The sequence below is a fragment of the Pipra filicauda genome, unplaced genomic scaffold, assembly GCF_003945595.2.
Source record: "Pipra filicauda isolate LSUMZ 115617 unplaced genomic scaffold, ASM394559v2 scaffold65_size3143899_pilon, whole genome shotgun sequence".
NCBI lineage: Eukaryota > Metazoa > Chordata > Aves > Passeriformes > Pipridae > Pipra > Pipra filicauda.
This window is the reverse complement of record NW_024104820.1, coordinates 2,270,547-2,298,343: the sequence shown is the minus strand read 5'-3', so window position 1 is coordinate 2,298,343 and position 27,797 is coordinate 2,270,547. Positions and strand designations below refer to the sequence as shown.

The window sequence follows — 27,797 nt, the reverse complement described above, 5'->3', positions numbered from 1 at the left end:
GAACTGTAATGGTTATTTCTACTTAGATGGCATAGAGTGGCATAAGCTGAGACTCCACCAAACATACAGGGAAGGAAACCTACCCTCCCAGAGGAAACGTGGCTAACTTACCGTTAACATGCCACAGCATCTGGAAGCCACTTCTGGCATTCAGTCCATCAGAATAAAACTCCACATGAAGGCTGGTCCCTGTAGTGCTCCCTGCCAGTGGAAGAGACTGTCCACAGAAAGTGCCTATCAGGTTGGATTGTACATTAGGCCCATCATAGAGCTGAAATGACACAAAAAAATATGCCAGTGAGCAAAAAGCAGCTCCCCAATTCTTAATGTTTTGTACAAGATTTCAAGGAAAAAGCAGTGACACTTCTCACACTGGCCACCTTTGCACAGCGATATGAGCCTGGAGAGTGTGGAAAGATTTGGATTAACTAATAAGCAAATATAACTCCAATATGTCTTTAAACCTGGCTGCATGCTGTGTACAGTAGGAAGGTTTTGCTGTTTCTATTATGGTGTGTATTGGGGGTTGCTGGGGAAGAAGATAAAGGGCAAGTGGCAATGAACCAAAATAGAAAGAAAAAGAGGATGTCACAGGTCTGATTTGCCCGTGCATCTAACTTGCTCAGTGCCTCCAAACCCCTTGGTGACAACTCTGTTTACATCTTCATCTCTCTAAGACTGTGCCCAGGTGATATCAGGACTGCCTGGTCTTTTGATGGAGAAAACCAAGCAGTCAGCATCACGACGGCCTCCCAGAGTAGTGAGGACAAACTGAAACCCAAAAGTAAAGTAAATCTTTAAAAGCACAGGGAAACTTCATATGTGTTTATTTATGGTTTCATAATCTTGTGCTAGTGTCCTGCTTTGGAGGAAAACTGGACTGAGCCATGCTTCTGAAATTTGATCTCCTTGTCATATTTTGATAATCAGTGTGTTGGCAAATGTAGCCAGCCTGAAAATCTTTCTGTTCCCCAAAAATAAGAAATGAGAAATCCTCCATCCCACTCTTAAAACATCACTACTCTTATAAAAAAAAACCCAAACAAGCAAACAAACAAAACAAAAAATGCTATCAAAATATTCCTGTAGTTAAATATTGACATCTGAAGTTAGTCATATACTCACATTTAAATGAAAACATTTAATACATGTTTTGATGGGGTGACAGTAGGTGCTTAGAGCTTCTAAGCCTCTTTACATTTATCTCCAAACAGATTTAAATTGTCTTTCAAATTCTAGTTTTGTAACTTTTTTCAAATCCAGTAAATCACACTGAGCGTGCATCCATGTTCCTCACCAAATACCACAATGCCCCAGTGTCACTTTTCAGGCATGAAGAGTGTAAATTTTTGAAAAGCTGGTAAAAATGAGACATTTTAGCTAAATTGCCTTCGACTTACAATATCAGATTGCTGGTTGTTGTCAAGTTAGGAGTTGCTTTATTATTTCTACCTTGGTTACTATGATTTTTAAAGTTTAGAAAAACATCAACCCTTGTGCTTTATTATCACTTTGCAACAGTTCATCCGATCTTCTGTCTCACAGTGCATATCTTCCTAACACAACCCAGCAAACTACTGGCACAGAAACCATGTCTGAACATTCTCACTGTGAATTTTTGGCATGCTTCCTTTCAGAATTTCAACAAAATCTTTTCTTTGTTCTGAAGCCATCACTGTAAAGTTCTTTCCATGCAAAGAATCAAATCTATGATCTCTAGAAAAACAGCCAGGGTTTATTTATCTTTGCTCTCCATTCAAATCTCTTTTCCAAATATATTTTATTCCACTAAGAATTCTCCTACACTCAGCACCCATAGTATGGAAGCATGATATTACAGCAAATATTGTTTAACCATGCTAGCTACTAATTTTCACATACATTTTCTGGCAGACTCACATATGGGAATGAGTAATTAAACCCCCAGCTTTTCTGTTCAAGATGTTGGCCTTGTAGAATGTTCAGAAATCTTGTTGTTCATTTAAAACATACTTGGGGCCAAGAAATCTACTCAAATGCTTTCAGATCCTCAAGCACACAGTCTAATTGAAATGTCTTTTTTAACAAAAAAAAAAAAAAAAGAATTGGAGGTAGTTCTGCCAGAAGTTAGGGGCAAATTGCAGGAATAATTCTGTGGTAATATTCCATGGCCTATTTTATAACTGGTACCCATTAATAAAATATAATGAAAGGCTCAAAGTGTGCTAAGTGTATTGTAACTTGGGAACTATCACTCTTTGTTATGATTTCTCTTAGTGAAATCAGAAAAGATTGTAGGTTTCTAATTGCAGACACATTGCTGGTAGCTCTTGCAAAGCCTTGATCAGACGGGTTTGATAATAAATATTAAATTTCATAAAGATTAGATGTTTATATGTTGAATATCCACTTGTATTCTTTCCAAACATAAAGTTTGAAGGACCACTTGATAAACGGGTGAGCTGTCCCATGCCCAGCATTACAGTTATGACCTTCTTCCAAGCCAGGCTGAAAGCTTTACACATTCTTTTAAGGCTTAAGTTCAACAAAATGAAATCAAGTCAGATCCAATTAGATTTTTTAATAGTACTACTTCCTTTGACAGCTTCGTGGTATATAGTACTCGTATTTCTGTGGCCTCAAGCCATGGAAATCTTACACTAGAAAAATATGAATGGTGAAAAATAAATAACTGTGGAGATCATGAATCTGTGCTCTGAATAGAAGCAAAAACTATGTTAAGATACATATTCACAATCAGCCATTAACTCTAGAGATTACAAATGAGAAACCATTCTAATGAACTTGGACTAAATCATACCCAGAAACTTCTGAATCCAAACCAAAAAAACAAGCTTCTTGAGTCTCCTGCAATTTGATTCATCAAGGGAGTATTATTTTTACCTAAGACAGCTAATGCTGCATTTCTATGTAATTTCCTCTGAAAACAGTCTGTCAGTTTTTCGAGACACAAAGAATGGTTACTATGGCAATCCCTTCATGCCGTGCTGCCCTGTGGGGTTGGGTTCAGAGCAGCATTTTGCAGGGAATATGAGTGCCTGGCCAGCTGTAACTCATTGAGAGAGGCAGAACCACGACTGCTAGAATTACAGAGGAGGTTTTTTTGAGCTGTCGTTCATTTCTAAATGAAGGGAACAGCTGTGTATTTTCTCAGGGCATTTTGAACTTCGCAAACTACCTTTTGCGCTCACACAAACACAGGCAAGTGAAACTGAAGCTGAACACAGCTCTGATGAGCTACAATTTCTCTCCTGATCTCTGAGATAGTGTTTCTTGGTAAGGTCCTGCTTTGTCAGCTGTGTTATCTTAAACTGCTGCAAATTGAGGCGAGATTCTTCTCCAGGCTATATGAGGCAAGGTACTCCTTAGGATTGTGTGAGGCAATTGGATTTTGAGGCACTCCTGTACCATACTGATCTAAAAACTGGTGATTTGCCTCCCTTCCAGCTCCCCATTGGGAAGAGAGTGCTTGCTCCCCTTCTGTGTATATATTTGCTTTGTAATACATTTATTTGTTTAGACTCTTAGCCTCCACCAGAAAATTCAACTTCTTCATAATAATTTTGGCAGACACTCAAGCAGTCAAAATATGCAAACAGCTGCAGCACATGTTCTTACCCTTGGCCTCCCTGCTTTAGCCAAAGAATTGTGGAGCAGCACCCAGAATGCTCCATTTTATCAGCCTGCACCATGGCACTGGGACCAGGCAGGGATGTAGTATGTTCAGATGAATTATTAGGCATGGGCTCAATAGCTGTTAAGAGAAGCTCCTTATCAGGCTGCCTAGGAGCAAACCTATAGGCTGACACAAAAGTAGAAAGGGGAGGTACCAGCTTTCTAGGGGAAGAATCAAGCTGTGTGGCTGCCCTGCAGCGAAGTGGCAGCTGAAAACCATCTGCTGTACATTAGAGTGGGGCTGGGAAAGCAGGACTAGCCAAGGCTGCAGGAAGGGTTCAGCTTGGGTGGCTCTCCCAGGGGAGACACCATGGTCACCAGTATGACATTTTGGCTTTCTGACTCTTCAGCCTGGAAATATGTTGCTGACATGAAGAATGATGCTCTGGAGGCCACAGCTGTTCACCCCTCTTTGGAGGAGCAAAGCAAAGCGGCATGACCTGTGTCACAGAAAAGCTCATGGACAGAACTGGAGGAAGGGCTCAAGAACTGAGCTGACTAGAAAATGGAGGTTCTCCTGCATGGAAGAAATAAAGATCTCAAACAAATGGGAAAAATAAACTTTAAATGTGTTCTATTTGGGCATACTTGAAGCAGGGACATTTTTCTACCTGAGCACCTCGTCAAGCTTATTCCTTCTTGCAAAGTAAGCCTTCCAGAAAGGTAGTGAGACTCCACCTGCTCAGTTTACCTGGCAGAAAACTGGAGGGGGTTTAGGGCAAAATGTCATTTTTCTGTTGGAAAACTTTATTTCTATTAAAAAGCATGGGGGTTTTTTTCATCAGGAAAACCATTACAAAGAAAAAACCCATGGCTAATCTGCTCTGGAAAAAAACTGCTTACATATAGTAACATAGTCTAACACATAGTCTCGATCCAGAGATGATGGAGTCTTCGAAGTCAAACTTTCAGTTTCATATGAGGTGAAAATCCATCCTATAATACAGATGGTTCTCATTTTTTTGTATTGTAAATAATACTGTTATCAGATGTCAAGAATTCATTATAATTACGAAAAATTATATCAATAATTGTCTCAATTTGAGTCTTGAAACAAACTATTTGCAGTCAGAAAGCCTTTTTACAGGGACCAACAGCAACAGTCCTGGGCTGTATTTGCAGAACTCATGAAAGGAGGCTGTGCCTTGGATCAGACCAGCAGAGCTGCAAGTGTCCCACCCATGGCCAGAGCTTCTAGGACAGTCTCAAAGAGCTTTTCTGACACACACGAGTATCCCTTTCCTCTTAGAAGTGGGAAACCTGATATAGGATTGTTTGGATCTAAATACCAGAGGCGGTGATTACAAGTTTCTGAGTAACTCTTCCTGAAAGGAAATGAAAGAAAAGGAAATTTTGGAAAGGAAGTTTTGATGGCATTACAACAAACATGTTACCAGAAAACAAAATGAAGCAAAAACTAGACAGCATAATCATTATCCAAGTAACAGAATGCACCATTAATTGTTAAAACAAGAATAACAAAATCAAAACCAATTAATTTCCAAGCAACACATTTCCTTTCCAGATGAGCTAGAGAGTGAATTTAAGAACCTGCAGGTCTGCCAGCCAGATGAAAAAAACAAACTAAAGCTCCAGAATGTGGCCCTCTGTGCTAACTGAGCACCACAGCAACATCATTTTATAGGAACAAAGGTAGCTTAAGACTTTGAGGGGCTTAGTGCATGAAGCCTTGATACTTCTGAACAAACAGGAAAACAAAATGAGGTTATGTTTGTGCTTGCATGACGAGAAGTATTTGCAATTGCCACTAGAAAAAAAGCCCTCCTTAAGAACACCTTCTAACTAATATTTTAATATAATTGTTTAAATATGTTTATGCCCTAGATAACCTTTGATAAATATCCTTGCTCTGACCACTGAAGGCCACTTTCTTGTCTCCGCACAAAGATACACTCACTAATTAACCACTTTATAGTACAATGGAGTTTGCCATTGTACATCACTAGATGTGTAGGCACAGTAGTTATTATTGCTGGGATTTATCTAACATATGAAAATGTATAAATGTCTAGTTTTTTCATAGTAAGAGTTTTACCTGAGTCTATGTTTTGTCTCATAACCTGAACCTGAATAACTCAGAGCCCATTGAAATTTTCAATGTTGAATTCCATTCTAGGAGACATCCACCTAGTTGGTCAACCCTAAGACCTGCACTCAAAATCTTATTTGTTCAGCATGGTATTTTAAATCCCCAAACCTGTATCAAGAGAGCACCTCCACCTAATCCCCATGCTGTCATGGACAGAATCCAAATGGGTCCCTGAAGTGTCTCTGCAGCTTTTGCTGACCAAGGGACTGCCTGGGGATCCACGCCTTTGTGGCAGTGGGATCACATATGCCTGGTGATGAGGCTGTGGCTATTTTGGTAGAGCACCTGCTTTTCTCAAAGCCTCAGAAATTGAGGCGGTTCCTTTGCAGTGAGAATCCACTCATGGCGGAGGAAGCAGGACTACTTTTGAGCTTGGGACAATAATATTTCCAAAGTTATTCTTCAGCAGAAAGCTGCTATTGTGGGAAAAGCTCCTGACAAAGAGACGGGGCTGTGCCTAGGGACACGGCTCCGAAAAGCCCAGGGTGATCTGAGCAGTTTGCAGCCCTGCCGACTCCAATGCAGGGCTGAGTGCTGCTCCTGCGGTGCTTTGCCAGCCCAGATGAACTGAACTGACACTATCAGAGACCAAAAAGGGCAGGATTGTCTCTGTGAATCCCCTCCCCGCCCCCATTTAAGAAAATTTGCATTATGCATAACTATGGCAACTAAGGAGAATTGCAGCTGGTCTCAAATGAAGACAGGACAAAAGGGAAATATTCCTGCCACTTAGGCTTTCAGGCTTGCTCATGGGAACAATTCGGCTGAGGGGGGCAGACACAAAACCTTCCTCAAAGTCCAGTATGGTTTTCTCTGAACTGTCTGGGAGCTTCCCTCTGATGAGGGGAAGCTTTGACTGATGCAGATGGGGTTTCTCCTGCCACCACGTAATTTTGTATTGTAATGCCTGTACTGAATGGGATAAGCAATCTCACACAGGTTGGTGCAGCTTTCCAGCAAAATTTGGAATCCAGCTGCAATTAGATGAGTCCTAAATGCTCTGTTTCCAACAAGGGGCAAGCACACTACCATCATATGGTGATATTTCACAGTCACTTCATTGTACAATGCTTTTTTCTGAAGGAGCAGGCAAAGTCACATTGCTCTGAGCTGGCAGGGTGTGGAAAACACAAAGTCCATGAAGGTCTGACTCATTTTGTGAGTCCAAAAGTGGAGTCTGTGCTGGCTTCACTCGTGCTTCTTGTCATCTGAGGTTTCTGTAGGCACCAAGCAATCCTTTCATCACTATAAATTTAGTTGTCTTGAGGGGTTGGGGGTAGTTTCTGTGTGTTTGTAATTTTGCTTCTACATAACCTTTCAAACAGGGAAGCCAAAGTCTACTTTGATTCTGGCAATGCAGACAATTAGGAGAAAAAAAAATCTGACCCCTCAGCCAGTCTTCTTTAGGGTGGGCAGCTTTTTGGCTTGACACTCTCCTTTTGAGTATCCAGATCCCTCACTGAAAATCAGTGCACAGGCTAAGATTTCATTGTGTACCAATGGTAAGGTCTGCCAGAGAAACCTGAGGAGAATTGTCACTTTTATCCTTACAGCCTTACACTGAAGGACTTTTTGTGGAGGCCCATAACCCACCGAAGGAATTCAGGGATGGGCTGGCATGCTGCCAGCTTGCATAGTAATACATTAATAGATACCACTGCAGCCTGGCCAGCAGGCTGTAATTTGATGTCTGTGTGCAGAACCTGGATGGGTATATTTCATATATCATCTGCATCCCCAGGGTGATGTACCACTGGTGACATTTTGTAAATCAATGCACAGCCATAAGCAAAGCCATTGTCTGTGCTTGGAGAATTCCTGCAGCACTTTAAAAAGACACACTCATAAATAAAATGTAATAATGCTAATCTCCTAATATGGTTTAAGCATATTTACTAATTACAAGAGGGAGTAACACTAGAAACAGCGTAAGATATTTTTATGTTAAATTAATTAAAAAAAAGAGTATGACCAGATGAGAGTGAGCAACAGTTATCTAATGCAGTATTCCCAGATGGAGAAAAAGGATATTATGGCACATCCCTGGAATGCTACTGTGGTTTAGAAAAGAAAAAAAAAAACACACCACATCCTGTTACCACCAGAAGGAAATGAAACAGTTCTCAGGAGCAGATGCCATATTAATTCCTATATTCATCTGATAATATTCCACATGTAAGTGTGCAATGGTATTTTAACCACTCTGAGTCTCATTGCTGAAAGAGTCTGGACTGCTTAAGTACACTGACAGTAGGCAAGCAAGGAACTGCTTTAGTCCAAAGAGGAATTCTGTCCTGCCCTGCAGCAGAAGAAAGGCATTTGTTACTATCAGGCCACTGTTTGCCCCCATAAGATGTTCTTTTGCATTAACCAATGATAATTCCATCTTTGACACTAGATCAAAGTCTACAGAGTAAAGGGGTGAAACTCAGAGAGCTCTGAAACTTGTCTTGCTTCATGTCAAGTTTGCTATCTGCTTATCGGGCTGGTGGCATCTTGCAAAAGGCTGGGCAAGGTCTCTCCTGTACTTATTAAAAGCAGAGGCTAAACAGGGTGGACTTCAAGGGACAGTTGTACTTTCTGAGAATAAGAACAGAGAGAGAGATTGTCATTGAAAGACAGAAAGATTAGTGGTTTTCAAATAATATTTTTCTTGGATAAGGAAGGAATAAATTTCTGTCCTACTGCAAGACTGATCTTCAGAGCAATAACATGATGTTCTCCTTACTTATAAAAGAGCTTTCCTTCCACAGAGATTATGTTTTACCATACAGAAGAAGAAGGTAATTCTTCATTAAAGATAGGGAATTAAACACATGCTTGTTCAGCTAATAACCTGGTGAATGTAGAGGAAAGAATGACATTTCTATGTCATTGTCTGTAATATCTCACTGGTTACAGCCTGATGACTCCTCTAGAAAGACTAATGTTAAGTTATTGAGCCAAGCCACAGCATGCAATGTAATTTAAAGACCATCCAATCTAATTACAGTTAGTGAAGCATCACTAGGAACCAGTCTGCTATTTGGTACGACTTGTATCTTGTCATTGCCACTTCTGTCTTTATCAGAAGCAATTAATCTCATATTCTTGAAACTTTGCTGTAAAACTCCTTCCAAAATGTCACACTTCCTATGAGCATTATTAGCAATGAGCCAGCATCCTCTGACAGGCCATGAAACACTGCACATTGCTCATTTGTTGAGAAAGTGCTTATATGGGGTTCATGCTATAGACTGACATTATAAAGAACTGCAGCTTTGACTCCCTCCCACACTTCCCCTTCTCAGTTTCTGGCACTTAATCACAGGGGCAGAAAATTGCCATGAAATCAGAAGAGCAGGGCTTTTTCCTTCCTACTTGACCATAGTATAAATAGCTGTACATGCTAAAGTGGTGGAGATGCAGGCCCTGCCCAGATCAGAGTGAGTCAAAGTCACTAAATGCTTCCCGTGGAGAGGGAGTGCTGCTTACCATGAGTAACACCAGCCAGCTGGTGGAACAGTGGCCTGGCTGACAAGAAGCATCCCATGATCAAAGGAGAAAAGGAAATACATAACACAATGCACAGCTGACTTCTCATTGTACAGCTGTGACTGCATTTCAGTCTGGGACAGCCACACATTGCACTTGTACTTATTTATACTCTCTGGACATCTGACTATATTTTCCCTTGTCCTATATGGGAAACACTTACATGCTGTACAGGATGAGAATATCTTTGGTAACTGACAATCGCTAGGAATACTCATGCGTAGAAACTTTTGGTTTTGTCATTACTCTACATATTCAATTTCTGGCTCATATGTGGACTAAGCCAGGGAGCAAATAGCAAATTAACATATTCTGTGTATATCAGATTGAATTAGTCATGAGGCAAAATTTTCTTCTTATATACTACATGTGGGTTTGGGCCAGAGTGTAAGTCATAATTAAACACAAAGCTGAAGAACAGGCCCTTTTCCAGTATGAAGACTGGGACCAAAACCACAGTGTCCAGCAGGCCAGGTCCAGCAGTACTCAAGAACGTAGGTTGCTCAGTCTAACTGTCCCCACCCTATGATTTTCTCCTTCAGAATTCAGAAAGATTTCAAGAAAAATCAGAGCTTTAGTTTGAGACATTTGCAATATAATAAAAATATGTCCACGTGCATTAAATCTGTTTCTTATACTAACTTGTTAAAGTGGTTCTGCTATATTTTTTTTTTTTTTGCAACTGCCATTTCTTGATTGTAATCTGCTAAGGCAGGTAATGTCCCTGCCATAACACCTCTGCAACATTTAATCTTGTCCTTTTCCATCAGGTACAACCCTCCCTTACTCCTTCTACCACTACAACTGTGATCATTACCTAATCCAACCTAAAAACTAACTCTTGTCCTTCCTATTCCCAGTCTCCCAGCAAGTAGGAGCAAATATTGTCACCAAGCCTTCCATCTGCTAGCTGCCACAGAGCACCATGCTGCTACTGTCAGAACTGCCACAGAGGTAAGAAGACAAATAGGGTGCTGCTGCCTCCTGCAAGAGGCTGAGGTGGCAGAGCTGCTCCCACCAAACCCAAAAGGAGATGGGAAAAGGGACATCTAAAAGCTCCCTGGAAAAAGAGCACTTGATCAGCACTAGTGGCCACTCTGGTTTGTGAGTGCAGCTATATGGAAACTGTCTGAGCATCAGCTTCCCATTTCCTTCAAGAAAATGGTGAAGGGTTCTGGCATATGGTCCATGTATCACTCAGACTACAGTGAACAAGATTATATTTCTATTATACTCAGCCAGACCATTAGATCTCTCCCCTCTTAGGCCTCTTTGCAATAAAGGAATCTCAAAACTAGCATTTGTCAGAAAAGTAATCTATTTTAGCTAAACAGCTATGAGGTTTCTTTTAAATAACCTTTTTTCCAATCTGCAGTGGTGTCAGACTCCACATGGATTTCAATCAGAAAAGTCCCAAATATCTGCAGTCTGCTCAGAAAGTGAACTGTACACTTGTTCCAGATGACTCCCCCTTTCCCTTACACCACACAGTGCTCCCAGCCTTGACAATATGCTCCCCTTTCGCAAGATGCAGGGTGGGAGCAAACAGTGTTCAGTTCCCTGGCTGGTTCAACCTTGTTCTCCTTTTTACACTATGGCACATATTTGTGCAGCATGCAACAACCAAATGAGAACGTCTTTTCCAAGTGGTATTTCCTAATGGCATTTGGAGAAAGATTTGTAAGTAATGTCACACGAATGACAAATTAAAGCCTCCTTAACACACTTCCATGATTCTCTTTTCCCCTTGTATTTTCCTCTTTATGCCTCTTTCAGTCTGTATTTGCCTTGATTGAAAGCACTGAAAAGTTGTTAAAACAAAGAGTGCTCCCTGTCTCCTCACTCCCTCAGATATGTTTTATTTCTGTTCTTTTAAGTGCTTTGGATCAGGTCCTTGCCTCTGGCATTATTCTTCCAGCCTTGACTTACATCTAGAATAGTGTCTTCTGGCAGGTTTCTTGCTCCTCACTGGCTGGCTACAGTGTGCAGAGCTCCTGCTTTTCATGGGTCAAGGGCTCAGGCATCTTGAGACTGGCACTGGCTCCAATGTTTCTTTTTCAGTCTCCTCACAAAAACAAACCGGGGTTTAATAGTTCTCAATGTAGTGCTCCCTTATTTATTTTCTTCACATGTCTGATCTTTCTTACTGTTCCTGGCCACAAAGAGAAGAAAGCTTGAAGAACATCACTTTTGCCAGTTTATTCCCAATTTTGGGCTGTGACAGCTGCCATAGTAGGGAGGTAGAGGGAACGAGGGAGGACATCTAGATGGAACAGACTAGCCCATCAGCAGGCCTGTTGCTGAATCTTCTGCAAGACCCCAGTGTAAGTAAGTATCCCCAGAAACATGGGCACTATTCCATAGCCCTCCTCCTGGCTGTAAGTAGTCTTTCTAACACTTCTCTAAATTTCAGCTCCTCTAGCGCAAAAACCTAAATAGAGCACAGCAGCTACAGGCTGGCATCCTGTACAAGGGTGAGATCTGAAGGACAGATGAGTTCAGCAAAACAGCAAAAGAGTAGGCAGGAGATTATGACCCACAGTATAGCAGTGATCATGACTACACTCTACTTCCCACAGTACTAAGAACAAAATTGGGAGAAAATACCTTTTAAGTTGTCCTTGAAAATTTTAAGAAAATTTCCTCTTTGTCTTAGAGATATTTTTTTTAAGGAAATGAAAATAAAGGGTATTTGGCTTTAGGTTGACTGGATGGCTTTATTTGGCTAAAAAATTTCACATTTTATTTGTGGATACCTTAATTTTCTTTCAGTCCCTTTAAAGAGGCAGATGAATTATGAAAAGAAAAATATAAATAGGAGACACAGCAACCCTCCCTTTAAAAATATAGAAATAATACATATTAAAGTTTTTGAACCTACCCTGCTCCTTCTCAGATAAAAACAAGAGGAAAATAATTGGGTTCATTGCCTTTTTGCAATCAATTTACTAATCCCAGGATTTCTTCTTCTTTACATGAAGCTGGAATCATGACATCTCACTTCACCCATAAAAGCCAGTGCATCTAATCTCAGGTGGTAGCTAGACTGTAGCAAACCAAGGATTTGGGATTCATCCTCCCATTTGCACAGACCTGTCTTGAGGCAGCAATGCTTCTCTCCCTACTGAGTGCAGAGGAAACAGGGCCAAATCATTTGGATTTAACACTTGGGCTTCAGCGGTTAAATTTAGATACAATAAATTTCACCTTGCTCTTCTGCATCCTTATTATTTTCCTTTATTGGTGGAGACCTGATTTTTCTTGTTCCTACTTACCTTCAAGAAGTCACGATCACAGTCCAATCCATCTTCTAAATCAAAGGCCGTGAAGCTATAGTTGAGAGTGTTCCCCATGGTAGTTTGGACAGTCCAGCTACAGTGCTCATTTAATGGGTAATTATTCGGATAATTTAAACTTTCCAATATGCCATGGCTACGATTAACAGTCAGTACTTCATGGCACACTGAAAAAGAAGTGATAACAGATCATATTTGTGCAGCGATCCAATAACTCAATAAACTACAAATTGAAGTTACTGATAGTATTACAAGGTGAGAAATAATTTTATTCAGATTAGAGAAGTCATATAGAAAGAGAATTGTGACCTGTTGAAGAACATATTTATGTTTCAAACAAAATCCAGACTTGAATCCTTCGGCTCTATTATGACCTTCTTTTCTGAAACTTGCAGCCTCATCAGTATATATAGTACATATACATTTGGCAGTTTTCTTTAATTCTGGTTATTCCTGAAACACATTCTGATAGATAATGGCAGAGATTTGCCCTGTCATTTGAAACAATTTGGGGAGGGTGCTTAACAAAGATGAACTAATAGATTGAAGTAGGTTATTTCTGCAAACTAGGAAAAAATTATAAACCTGGCTTAAACAACAAATGGAAAGTACACTACTAGTATTGGGCTTTCTGGCTCCAGGAACAGGAAGCTATTGTGAATTTTTTTAAAAAAGGAGCCATGATTTTTCTTGTGAGACATCTAATAGAATCCTAGCATAGGAACTGGACACTCATCTGGAATAATAACAGCTTTCCTTGAAGTGTCAAGAAAATAAAAATAAACTAAACTAGATAAAGAAGGAAATTACAATTATGGCATCAAGTCAGTGAGTCTCATTTTCCTGTATTCACTTTTCCCTAAAGACAGAAAACATCAGCATGGGCACTCCCTTGTCTGGAAGCAGCATATGATGTGTATCAGGAGCAGAGCAGTGTAATGCACACAGAAGTTGGCAGCAGGAGGGGAGTGGGACAGGTTCTTTGCTTTGTACAGCAAATCTGCAGTGTTTGAACAGCAGAAATGGCTGAAATTCACTTGCATAACTGTTCTATTGTCTGTCACCAAGGGTAGCACACCTACCTCCTGCACATTTTTTATTCTTTCCAAACATATAAAGAGCAGCAAGGTCTGTGTTTTTAGTACTTTGAAACGCTTAGGATACAGCTGAAGGTCAGGGTCAGGTGAAGAGGAGCTTGTCTGCAAAGCTACACTGAAGCAACAACTCTTTGAAAGGACAGAATGAAGAGCACAAAATGGATTTTGAAGAATGCAAGATGGGTAAAATTTGCTACCCCCTGCCACCAAGATCTTATTAGAAACATATCAAGCACAAAGGTGCCTTTGAATGTTAACTTGATACCATGTTTTCCTTTGCAATGTTTTTCAATTCATCATTACATTTCTTTCACGTACATGTAAATGTATCTGGCATCCTTATTTTACACCATACCGCCTACATAGTTTTAGCTTTTGGGTAAGCCATTGCCATTAAAAGCCTGCTCTGATTCATCTTCAGGAATTAAATATGAATGTAAATCACATTATCTGATAGCTCAGGTTCTTCATCTGAGTGCTTTGAAAGTGCTCTTTCTGTTTAATTAATGAAAGGGAGGAGAAACCTCTTTTAATATATCTTCTTGACATTGCAGTCTGAAAAGTACATGGTAGATGACTCTGTGATATCTGTAAGGAATTAGGGAGCCAAAGCTTCCCCACTCTTCTAGTTATTGTATGTGTCATGTGAGGATGAATAGCTTTTGTTTATTTGTAATCCATTTACTACTGTCCAGCTAAATGTCTGTAAACCTACAGCAATCCCTATCACTTGGGCATGTCATATTTAGGGTGCACAAAGATGCTTGCAAATCATTTTGCATGCAGTGAAGTTATGTATCTTCCAATGTGCATTTAACCATATAAAAAGTATAAAGTGTATAAGGAGAAAAGTAAATACTGGGACTATATTCAAGATTAAGACTGTGAATAAAATAACTTTGTCATGTGACGTCTTGGATTTTTTCTCCAAATGTGATTATTCTAATATTTCTGGGGTAGAACTACTTTACAAAAAAGTGTTTGCAAGAAAAGTATGACCCTTACCACAAGATATAAAAAATGAAACCGTTTTAAGTGTTCCAGGTAGGCTAACTTATCCCAAGCACCTACAATGATGCAGGATGGCTGACAGGAACTCAATTATCCTTTGTCATCCTGCCTCACAAGAAGCTAGAAAATCAGAGAAGCTTGCTGTATCTGCCTTCTCTGTTTAAAAGTCAAGAGACTGGATGAGCAGAAGAGAAAGAACAGTCCAATCTACCCTGTTATGGACTTCCAGCACCTGTTATTCTGAGTAAATCTGGAGTGGTAAGTGCCACTGGTGCAGGTAATAAAAGTAGAGACACCTCACCAGCTTTCTCTTAAGGAGGAGATGAATTCCATCATAAGGAGATGGGCAGATAATTTTTAGCTCTCTGTTCTATAACTGTAGCAGACTAGAGAATCTGGGTCAGTAGTATGCTGTACACATGTACACATGCTCATGAATAGGTAAGATTGTGGGCTGCAAGAAGTTTCATGAACAATATGAACTGTTGAAACTTGTTCTCATCTTTTTTTACTTACTTACCCTGTTTGTATTTGGCTAAGAAACCTCCACCTTGCAGACTGTTGTCTGTCCTTAGTTTTACATACACGCTGTCTCCACTGGAATGGATGAGTTCTGGTATCTGATTCCCACAAAATTTACCTAGCTGTCTAGCATTACTGCTGTTGCCATCATATACCTAAAAAAAATTAAAAAATAAATAGAATAAAGCTGATGGCATTACAAACCCACTGTGAAATGTCTGCTTAGGGAATTGTTACTGGGTATACAAGAGGTTAAATTCTATTCCTGTGCAGAGGAAGCCTGACAGGCATTTCAGAAACAAGCAAATCAGTGGAAAAAACAGAAAGCCAGTAACTGAATACTGGTGGGTTTTGAGGGGCTTGCTCACCAAGAGGGGAAAGCTTCACTCCATTTCAACTTTATTAAAAATATTCAGATAATTTACGCAACAATTCAAATACGAAATTTGGAATTAACAATAAGGTTATTGACACAGTTGTGGTTTTCTCCATGTAATTTACTAAGAAAACGTACTAAAACCTTTGTTCAAAACACAGCAAATTTAAAAGATATAGACAGATTCTCGTTTCAGTGGCCTTTCTATCTAGACATAAATGCTTTTCTTACCAGCAGCTACACAAACACCGCTGCCTTGCCTCTCACAGCTCTGTGATATGAAGGAAGCATATCAGCAAGGAGCTTTTCTATTCTGGGTTTGTTCACCCAGTAACACTTGAAAACCAAGGCTCTGTGTTTTCCCTTGCCTGTGTGCTCATCATACCCCCTTATAGAGCAAAGCATCACGTGGTACATACCGCAAGGTAATCGAAGGTGCACCTCGGGTGATACTCTAGATGGAACTGCTCAAACTGGATTTCAAATGGGCTTCCTCGGCTTCCTCTGAGGAACCAGTAGCACTCTGAATTGTGGTAATATGGCATAGGGTAGTTGGGAGACATGAAGATACCAGAAGCTGCCATCAAAGTCCCACCACAACCTGAAAATGGCAAAGAAACCAAACCAACACTTAACATCTAGAATAGTAGAGAACTAGACATGATGTGTGAGATTCTCACTACTGATCTTCTTCACATGCTCTGAACATCTTCAGTGATGCCCCAAAAATCTGCATCTAGCCATCAGCATTGTAAGCAGAAGAGTGCCCATAGCACATAGAAATATTAACTATCTAATTTGAAAAGTGCTTCTGATAGGCAGTTAACCTTCAAATAGAAACCCCTCAATTAAATTCTTGATTACCACTTTCCTAAACATATGAGATAATTGATGCAACATTTTATCAAATAAATAGTATGTCCTTCCCTGTAGTGAAAAAGAAAGCACAAGGATCAAGAAAGTTGGATCCTTTATGTTAACAATGTGCATATATATTGCTATATAATTAGAGGACAGATTTTTGAAGATGGGAAGCAGAAAAGATGTGAGGGAAAAGGTGAGAAATTAAACACAAAGGATCAAAAATGAGATGTGTAAAATAGTTCTGTACTTGATGCAGTAATTTTACCTGCTGCTGTACCATCCCACTCTGCTGAAAATCCCTTTCTGGTGCCAAATACATCACTTACAAACTTTATCCACAGCTTGTTACCATGAGAGATTATAACAGGAGGCAGGTCTGTACCACAGTATTTTCCAAGAAGAGGAGAAGTTTCATAGCCTCCATCTCTAGAATGACAGAGAATAAAAACCTTGGGTCAAAGAGGGAAACCATGGGAAATGTTAACAAATCCAAAATACTGGGATTCTTTCAAGCCTTGGAAAGCCCAATCCTGTCTTTTCATCTTTCACAGCAATAGCACTACTAAATACTAGAGGATTCCTGCTACTTGCAGTAAGAAGCCCTACCACAGCCACCTGCTTGCTGGGTATGCCACTCTCTCATTTGAGCAGCCTGTCCAGAGGGTGTCAACACAATAACAGGCTCAAGAAGTGTCTCAGGTAGAGTTGGTGCTGCAGAGAGCAGGACTTGCTCTGTATTCTACTAGGTGCAACCAAAGGTAATCCTCTAATTTGAAACAACAGTTTCACTGCTCACTGGTTAGCCTGGTGCAAAACTAGATAAGTTGACTTATTAAAAAAAAACATGTTTATTTGCTACCACACAAATGGGAATTCATTTCTGAAGTCATTTTACTGATATGATGTGCATTTTGAAATATCTTCTTAGTCTTCAAAATTGTTTGTACAACCACTTAGTTTCTTATTTTTAAATTAAGTAATACTTCTAGTAATATTTTTTAATACTGTAATCAGGATGCATAGTTAATGTTCTGTTTTGCCTCCTGCACATCTCTCATGGGAAAAAGACAGTGACAACGTGTTTATCAATTGCTTTCTGACCTTATCTTTAAACACTTTCATACTACAAACACCCTATGGGTAATTAGGACAATAATAAATACACTTATATCTATATGTGGGTGTGATCTTGATATGATGCTTTTTAAGTGACAGTAATACTTTTAATTACATTTTGACAGATTTATACCTGCTTCTGTTTATACCTGCTTCTGAGTGAAATTTCTACTTAGACCTTGCCACTGTTTTCTTGTCATCCTTGTAGGTTAAACTGCTTGCTCATTTTACTGGTAGTTGAAGAACTATGCCAGAACCTCCCCTCACTTGCATCTCAGCCTCTGCAGCTGTGGTCAGATGAACAATTTTCTTAGTTGACTGAATGCAATTTATCAGAGGATATCTCAGGACAAGAAACCAAAGTGACACTTCACCTAAGACTTACCTAGCTTCCCCTTTTAATGGTATCAGGTTTGATGAGACACTCTGGAAATCCAGTTATGGCAGCAGCAATGTGCTGAATTGCACTTAGCAATGTTCTGGCCATATTTTAAAATCTGTTTAATACTGCTGAGCTCTTCACAGTGAAAAAAGAGGTAGATTTATGCAATAAATGAATGTTTTCAGTTCTCAAGGTGAAAAAGTGAAAAAAGGTCACCCCTGTTACAATTCAAGTTGCCCCAAATTAAAGTATTAATTGTTAAAATAAAGTTAAATTAAATTTAATTTCAGATTGTTGTTTTAAAAACTAAAAACCAAAACACTTTACTTAGAAAATATTGAAAAAGCTTTTCAGGTTTTCATAGCTTTCTCCAGTTTGTATGTACAGCTGAAAAAAACCCCATAGCTAACTCAGTTGGAATTCAGAATCTCAATACTGCAGCTTCAGTATTTGTTATCAACTTTTGTTTGGTTTTAAAAAATAAGGCACTCCTTACCAAGGAATAATTGATACAGAATATCTGGTATAATGTTCAGAATCAGCTTTATCACGGTGCTCAATGAGGTAATGGAAACTCATGGCATGCTCAGGGTGAAAAAACACACCAGCATTCTGCAGACATGGTTCACCCAGAGAGCTGTTTCATGAGGACAAAAATGGTGCACCAACACTGCAAAGTGAAAATCCCATCTACAGCTACATGGTAGAAAGGACATGTACTTGGTGCTGCTGTATTGTAGGCATGCAGGTAACCTTCCTGCATTTCTTCTGCTTGTCTCTGTCCTGTAAAATTTCCTAGAAAGCACTGGGCTAGTGTCCTAAATTTAATGGTGATGCCAGTGTAGACAAAAATAGCAGATTATGTACATGTTCCTCATGTTACATCCCAGAGTAGCTGCTGTCTAAAGACTATAAACATACAACAGAATATAGAATCATAAATCATAGAATAATTTGGGTTGGAAGGGACCTTACAGGTCATCTGTACTACCCTACCTGCAATAAGCAGGGACAGCTTCAACTAGATCAGCCTGCTCAGAGCCTTGTCCAGCCTGACCTTGAATGTTTCCAGGGATGGGGCATCTGCCAACTCTCTGGGCAACCTGTTCCAGTGCTTCACCACCCCAGTTGTAAAAAATTACTTCTGAACAACCCAAACTCTCTCAGCCCTTCTTCATATGAGAGTGGTCCAGCCCTCTGATTGTCCCAATAGCTCTCCTGTGGACTTGTTCCAACTGGTCCATGCCCTTCTTATGTTGGGGGCCTCAGAGCTGGATGCAGTATTCCATGTGGGATCCCACCAGAGCAGAGTAGAGGGGCAGAATCACCTCCCTCAACCTTGCCATTCTCCTTTTGATGCAGCCCAGGATATGGTTGGTTCTTTGGGCTGCAAGCTCACATTGCCAGGTCATGTCCAATTTTTCATCCACCAGCACCTGCAAGTCCTTTGCAGAGCTTCTCTTGATCCATTCATTCCCCAGCCTGTATTGATACTGGAAGTTGCTCCAACCCAGGAGCAGGATCTTGCTACAGACCTTGCACTTGGCCTTGTTGAATGTTATGAGGTTCACATGGGCCCACTGTCAAGTTTGTCCAGGTTCCTCTGGATGGCATCCCGTCCTTCAGGTGTGTCAACTGCACCTCCCAGCCTACTGTCATCTGCAAATTTGCTGAGGGTTCACTCAGCCCCTTCATCTATATCATTAATTAAGATATTAAATAACACTGGTCCCAGTATAGACCCTGAGGGACACCACTTGTCAGCAATCTCCGTCTGCACATCAAGCCATTGACTACTACACTCTGGATGTGACAATCCAACCAATTCCTCATCTTCTGAACCATCCACCCATCAAATCCATTTCTCTCCAATTTAGAGAGAAGACTGTTGTGGGGAACGGTGTCAAAGGCTTTGCAGAAGACCACAGAGGCTCACGTCACTCATCTACTGATGAAGTCACTCCATCATAGAAGGCCACTAGGTTGGTTAAGAATGCCCTTATAGAAAACATGCTAGCTGTCTCAATTCATCTTCCTGTCCTCCATGTGCCTTAGCATAGCTTCTAGAAGGATTTGTTCCATGATCTTCCCAGGCACAGGGGTAAGGCTGACAGGTCGGTAGTTCCCAGGGTCCTCTTTTCTGCCATTTTAAAAAATGGGTACAATGTTTCCCCTTTTCCAGTCACCTGGGACTTCACTTGACTTCACCATGACTTTTCAAATACCATAGAGAATACGTCACAAAGCAGGCAATAAAACTCTTTGTTTCTGCACTAAGGAAAACAACCCAAATGCAGTGCATGGGAACACAGTTCGCATACTCCATTTGCTCTCAGAACTGTAATTCATCAAATGGGAAAGCTGACAACGGAGCAGGATGAGAGGAGGAAAAAGGTAGCCTTTTAAGTTCTCTGCTAAGTCCTTTCCCACATTGACAGCATAGGTGTAGAGTTAAAACTAAAGCTTGCAAACATGCCTAAGTGGATTTGGACAATTGACATGGTTATCAGTAATAAGAACAAGAGAAATAATTAGCCTTGCCTGATTTCTACATAATCCTCTGTACAGCGTTTATTGCCTTCCAAGATGAAGTCGGTGAAGTTCAGCACAATCTGTCTGTTCATTCCCACTGTGATGGTGTATATGCACTCAGTCCGGACAGGGTAGTTATTGGGATAGTTGGGAGATGTTAGCACTCCAGTTTCAGAACTGTAGTTGTGCGAGCAAACTTTAAAAAGAAAAGAAACAAGGACGAATTAATTTAACATGTATTCTAAATTAACAGGAAATTTCTATTTTCAACAGACAGAGGAGCAAACATCCTGAGCATTATAACTGTTCCTGGACACATCTTACTGCTGAACATCAACACTATAAACTAAAACCAGAATCCAGGTGTTTCATGGGATTTCTTACATTTGAGTTGATTTGTTTGGCTTTTACCAGAACACTGTGTCTGTAATAAATAGGCAACATAAGAGCAGTTTCAGCTGCCTAAGTTGGCTTTGTCCTGAAACCCAGGTAAGTAGAGAGAGGAAACCGAAAGGGATGGATGTTTTGCTGAACAAAAAAGGTAGGATTCCTGAATTTCTGAAAAGATGTGGTGGTGGAAACTGAATCTAGTCTCTAGCTATGAGGAAAAGCTACATTGTTCCCCATGATCAAACCTGTCAGATGGAATTTTATATCAAATTTCTTTTTCCATTTTTGAGGCCAAAAGTGATAAGCAGTTGGAAAGCCATATAATCCTAAGAATTTGAGGACAAAGTAGTTCCTCTTAAGATTCTATACTGAAATCAACTGCACTAATATTTTTGTGAGCAATGTAGAAGCACCTTGGTATTATGAGCTGGAAAAAAGAAAAGAGTTTGGACTAACGCTGAGTCAGAACCTAAATAGCAATTTAAAAGAAGCTGTTTTCAAAGCATGGACATAAGGACTAGGAATAAAAATATTTGCTACATAATAATACATAAGACTTGTTTTGGAAAAAAGAATTGTTGTCTATCAGTTGATCACAGTCAACGAGCAAAGTTTGTGATGTGGCTGCAAAAACAGCAAGAAGAAATGTGAACTGTGTCAGGTATTCTCAGGCAAAACAGAATCTTGATGCCAATGCACAAGGTAATGGTGACACTTCACCTGGAAAAATGTGGATAAACATGGTCACTGATGTTCTGGAAAACCAAATATGAACAAGCAAGGCAGCGATTGTGGAGATAGCAGGACATTACTAGATTGGTAGGCAAGAGACATTAGAAGAGCTTACCTTGCCTAGCTTAGCAAGTGCAGATAAACATCAACAAGCATGAAGAAAAGAAAAATAAAACACATTCTCAGTGACAGTACAATCTTTGAAGCTAAAAAATGTCTATGAATATGGATACACAGAAATTAGGAAAAAGTTTCTATCAGGAAGTGAGTTTCTAGAGCAATTGTGCAGCCAACATAACAGATGTAGAAGGGAGGAAAAAAGTCCACAGGTTTTTAAGATACAGTTTGATTAATTTAAGAAGGGGCTTACATTACGTAGCTCTTGGGGAAAAAAAAAAAAAAAAGAGGGGGGCATAAAATTGTGATCTGTATTTGATGACCCTGGAGACTCACTCTGGTCTTCCATTCCCCCATTTCGAGTCCTACAGATTGCAAGTATAAGAAGTAGATTTCTTAAATAGTTCCTATCAAATAGGCAGGTTTAGACTAATCATAAGCACAACTGAAAGAGCAAGAAAAATATTATGATTAAGTATACTCATTTAAGCTGGTTGCCACAGATCTCTGAAATCTGTTTTCTAACATATCACAGCTGCAGTGTAGTAATACTTACACTTAACTCTTCAATTGCGTAACAGTTTAGGGGGAAGGGGTGAAGTCACAGTTTAGGCCTTTTTTTGTTTAAGGTTGGTCATTTCCATGCCTGTTCTCTATTCATTCTACTACTACATTTTCACTTTTAATTGTGTCTTTTTTAATGGCGTTTTTTTCTGTACTCTTGGTCACCTGAAAGGCCTCTGTTGAAAACATTTTCTGTGGGATAAATACTCGAAAGCTAGCTACCAAACTCATGTTCCTAATTCATCACAAGGAGAACAAAGAAACATTACACAGAAAGAGGTCAATAATTTTCTGCCATTAGGCTGTACTTTGGTATTTACAAGTCAAAAAGGTTTCATGCATCAGTGTACCTAAAATCACAATCTACTAATGTCTTTATCTAGAATTTTAGTCATTTGTGTGGTCCATCACAGATATGCTCTAACATACACATATAACAAACAGGTTAGTCCTGATCACCTTAAAAACCTTGTGCTGCTTTATAAATCCTTATAACACCCTGGCTGTCCTGCCAGCTTCTGTGGTGTTTCATAATATGTAGGACTTATCATCAAACTCCAGATCCTTAAGTCTTATGATTTCTTGAGAATGCTGCCTGCCGGGTTAGAAATGTGACCCAAGTTTTTCCTAACAGAACATTATAGAAAAAGCAATACAAAATTAAAAAGAAAATGTCTGTATATTTATAAGGTTACTTATTTTTAACTAATTATTTCCTCCTGATTTTGGAGGAGTAAATCTCTGACTCATGCACAGTTAATGATTAGAGCTGTTGGAACATTGCCCTTACTAATTCACTCAGGGGCTGAGACCAGGAATACTAGATTTCAGCCTGGAGAATATTAAAACGTACTAGATCAGTAACTAGTACTAATAATCAGTAACAGTGACTAGTGCTGTAAGGGCCCTTACAGTAAAATTAGGAACACAGAAGCCAAAATGTTTCTATCAGCCCTTTCAATAACAATTTCCACAGAATTCTCCAGGTTCCCGCCCTCACTTTTTTCCTTCATAGGAGGAATCCATACAGAACCTTATATCCCAAGTGTGCCATTTTAAACTGGATGCTGTGCACTGCTTAACACTTCACATAACAATATTCTTTATGAGCTAAGGGGGAATAAATGCAGAAGGCAGAAAAGTGACTGCCTTAGAAATGTCAGACTGTCAGACTTCTGGCTACAGAGAAATAAATCTAAGTGTAGATGGCGTGTATGCTGGCTGCTATGGGGATTAAGAAAAGTTTAAATGAATCCTTGTTTTTTGACAGACAACTCTCTTCTAGTAACAGGATTAATTTATAGTGTTCTACTTTCAGCAGAGAGCTGACACTCACCTCACTAACAACATTTAAGGGGGGTGCTTGAGCAGTTCCTTCAGTGAACACTTAGCAAAGTTAGCAGGAAAAATGTTCTATGACTCCTTTGCCAAAGTTCAGAATGCAGTCTAATACTGTATGTGATTATTATATGTCTGGAAAAAAATATTAATTCAGTTTAGTTGGAAGACACTTATTGTAGCTCATGAAAAACAGAAGGAGGCAATTGTGGCGGACAATCACACATCTTGCTTTGCCAGTGTGTGAGGTTTTGAAAGCTATTCAATATGCTTTCTGATTTTGGTACTGAATGTGTTTGCTCTTCTGAAAAAAATGCCATAAATGGCAGTAACCCACTGTAATAGCCAATAGAAGAGAAAAATGCCAGCTTTTGTAACACTCACTCATGCAATCATGCATAACGCAGAAAAATATATCTGTGGTTTTTGCTATAAAGAGATATTCATCAGTTGCCACAATTTTAATTAATCAAAAATAAAGCTATAGTGCTCTATGTAACATGGGATTTTTCTTTCAAACTCTCTGTGCTGAAGAAAAATTGGGATCCCTAACAATTAGATCTTTATGTAATAATATGCATGTTTAGAAAAAAAAGGAAGAAACCATCACATGAAGTACATGCCTCTCCAAAGGCAATGGAAAAGCATCTCTGCACTTCAGGGCCTTCTGTTACTGCTGCTGACAGATGTGAACAGGCTTACTTTTTACCAAGGAGGCACACAAAGGTCCTTTATAGGGTTTCAGACCCAAACTCCTTTGAAACACTGGGTAGAACTGTTCAAAAAGAATCTCCAACTGTCTTCTGCTGATTTACACATAGATACACAAATTATAGAGTTATATACACACATATTGGCATATATAGGCAGACTAATACCCTAATCGAACATAACCAAATTACGGTGGCCTAACAAGTTGCCAGATGCCAGCTAATTGAGCTTTTTTCCTGAGAGTCAGGATGAGCTGAGCAAGTGGCCAAGACACATGTAGAACTTTGGCTTTGTTTTCTGTCTTAGGTCAGCCTCGTTCAACCATGCCCTGTACATCTCTGCACATATGTATTTGTCAGACATTACTTTCCATTCTTGTCTTTGCTCGTTCAACTGAAGAGCAAAACCAGGCATCATACTCCAAATAATTACTGGGTTCAGTCAGCAAGATGGGAATGAAGATCTTGACTTGGACTCAGCTATCAATGAGGACACACAAATCTATACAATGCTTTCAGGTACACTTTTAAGTCCTTGAGATCACACGTTTTTCTCTCTCCCCATCCTTCTCAAACTCTGACTTCTCCAGTCAGTCATTGTAATTAACATAAACCACACATGAAGCTATTTAAAACCAGCTTACCCCTCTTGATAAATAATATCATTCACAATTCAGGATGATAATGAGGACAATTATCTTTCACCAAAGCCAGACCAGGAATAAAAAGTATCAGGAAGGCAATCTGCTAAAAACCTTGTTAAGGCTCACTTTTCCAAGCAGAAAGAATGACATTAAGCATCTTTAGAAAATAAAAAAAATTAGGGAAAAAAGGAGAAAAAAAAATCACTGCCAAACCCCCAATTCAAAGTAAAACAAATGAATTCCCACTTATTTGTGAAGAAGTTGAGGACAAAAAAAAACATACACTGATTTCAGTGCTATTCCCGTTGGAAAATTGTGGCCTGGATCTATCAGGACCCTGAACAAAAGTTCCAGGAAAGAGCCCTTTCAAAGATTTTTCAGTAATTTTACATGAGTTCTTTGTGATGTGGTCAGCCAAGACATGCAGAAGAAAATCCTATGATCTATCATAACATTTTCATGGCTGTCATGACATTCATTTATATGAATGATCTGGACTCTTGGAAATAAATTGAAATATTACCTTGCTTTCCATCTGACTTTCCCATTTCGAAGACAGAAAGATGACCAAGAATTAACCATCCAAGGTAGATTTAGTTTAAGTGGGCAATACACATTTTAAGCAACTGAGTATGAAGTGGGCATGTTTGACTGAAGGATTTCCATCTGTATTGCTGCCATATGAGCTATTCACAGCTACTAGCTGGCAGACTGCTAAAACAATTGTTTGGACTTTATGGTCCATGGCCATGGCTGTATCTCATGGCATTCAAACACTTTGACAGGAAATATAGCTTTGCCATTCTTTTCAGGCTACTTTTCAAGTAATTAATATATCACAGATAAACCATGCTAATTGTTTGCCAAAAAGCCTGGAGAAGAAAATCAGTTTTGTTTTACATCAAAAGAAATTTCACCCCTACTTATCCTTTTTTTTTTTTAAAATATTTATTTGGGGGGAGAGAGAAGGATAATCTTATCCATGTTTTCAATAGCTCATTCTCTAAAATAACTCCAGGCAAAAGACTATTGAAATGTGTAATGTGAACCAGAACATCTTTGACAAGTTCTGATATTGGTTACAGTCTAGCTGGCTACGAAAACATAACTTAAAAATATGAAGGATTCTTATTGCACAAGAAACATTATTAGAACCATATTTTCCTTAGAAGAAAAAATGAAAATAGTCAGCAGATGTAAAGAAAAAAAAAATCATAGTTTTGGTAAATCTCTCAGATATGATTATGTTCAGTAATTTGCTACCTTAGTGTAACTGGATATACATGACATGAATATCAGGCCTAAACATCTCACAGTGGGAAAACTAAATTTGATATGATTGCAGGGAAGTGGGGAGTTGCTTCTCACAGCAAAGTCCACATACAAACATGTGTTTGCCTTCTCTCAGGCCATAGAAACTTTAAACCAATTTATTCTTAAATAAAAAATTAATTTTAGCAGTCTGGTATACATGAAAACATTATAGTACTGCTATGCTTGTTCTGAGACCAAAAGAAACAAATCTGTGTAAAGAAAACAGATGATAGTTTCAACCTCTCTGTAACTTTATTAGTCTCCATTTCAATACCTATCTCCTGCTTTGCCATATTTATACAAACTATAGTGGATGAAATTACAAAGCATTTATTCTAGAGATCATCATTCTAGGTCAGAGTGAAAAAAAAATGGGAGTTAGCCCAATTTAGATGAAGAAAAGTAAAGATAAGTAAAGATAAGTGTTCAGGATGGGAAAAGAAAGTCAGATGTGTTGTGTAGAGTTTGGATTCAGATATTACATAGTGCTAATTTATAAACATATTAAATAGTTTGTAGTTGTTTAGAAGCATTGAAGAGAAAGAAGACATGCATTTTTAAGGCACAGTTTGAAATACATTCCAAGGACAGTGGTGATGCAGTTTGAACCTGACATGACACATATACCAGTACTTTGGATGAAAGATGAGAAAAGCCAATCACCATGGTGGTGGTTAAGGAGGGGATATAGAGAAGAGAGGAGGCAGAGCTGTGAAGCTGGACAGCACTGAAATAACAGAACCACAGAAACAGATATGGTTACACAGAGACAAAAATACAGATAAATGTCGAGTAAGGAATATTTTGATCTTGGTGAAGTGTGAGAGAAGTTGCTATATGAACATCTAGGAAGAATCAAATCCACCCATGAAATAGTAATCTGAGGTAAAGTAAAAGGAAAAAATACCACATTAACAAGCAACAATAATATTTATAGAAGTTACAGTTAGCAGATGCAAACACATGTTTATAACAGACTTTATAAGGATGATAATTTCACAATTTCTCATTAGTAAGAATTTGGATTTCAAACTACAGAGTTTTCTTGGAAAGATTTTTAAAAGTAGAATTTGTTTTTTTGCCTATTTTTTTCTAGCAAGTAGAAATTTCCCTTTTGAAACAGTTCTCATTAAATCTTAATTGTTTGTACTGTCTTTTTGGTTTTCATGACAGATAACTCAAATACAAATGAAGGCAGATGAGAAAGTGGATTACTTGGATTTGTAAGTTATCTGGTACTGAATAACACCCCAATGGCAATATCTGTGCTGGTCTGGCCTACACACAGGCTAAAAGATGAAATAACAGCCAACATTTTCCAAGAAAGCAGTTATTTTTAAAATGTGGGAATTGGAAATTTTGCTGATTTTAAACAGGTTGAATAAATTCATGGATTAGGAAAAATAGAATTATTGAAGGAACTGAGAGCAAACAATGAGCAGCCAGTGGTAATTTATGACTGCATAGATGAGT

At 39.1% G+C, this 27,797-nt stretch overlaps 1 protein-coding gene across 1 annotated transcript in view; it reads right to left on the bottom strand.

Annotated features, from left to right (window-relative positions):
* CUBN (cubilin) overlaps positions 1 to 27,797 on the bottom strand; it is a 143,199-nt gene that overhangs the window by 87,034 nt on the left and 28,368 nt on the right. The window contains exons 23-28 of the mRNA XM_027720543.2: positions 20,525 to 20,711; positions 16,751 to 16,911; positions 16,041 to 16,222; positions 15,244 to 15,400; positions 12,595 to 12,782; positions 112 to 271 (exon numbers count right to left, since the gene is read on the bottom strand). Of these exons, the coding sequence (XP_027576344.2) occupies positions 112 to 271; positions 12,595 to 12,782; positions 15,244 to 15,400; positions 16,041 to 16,222; positions 16,751 to 16,911; positions 20,525 to 20,711 (1,035 nt within the window). The remainder of the gene's footprint in view (positions 1 to 111; positions 272 to 12,594; positions 12,783 to 15,243; positions 15,401 to 16,040; positions 16,223 to 16,750; positions 16,912 to 20,524; positions 20,712 to 27,797) is intronic.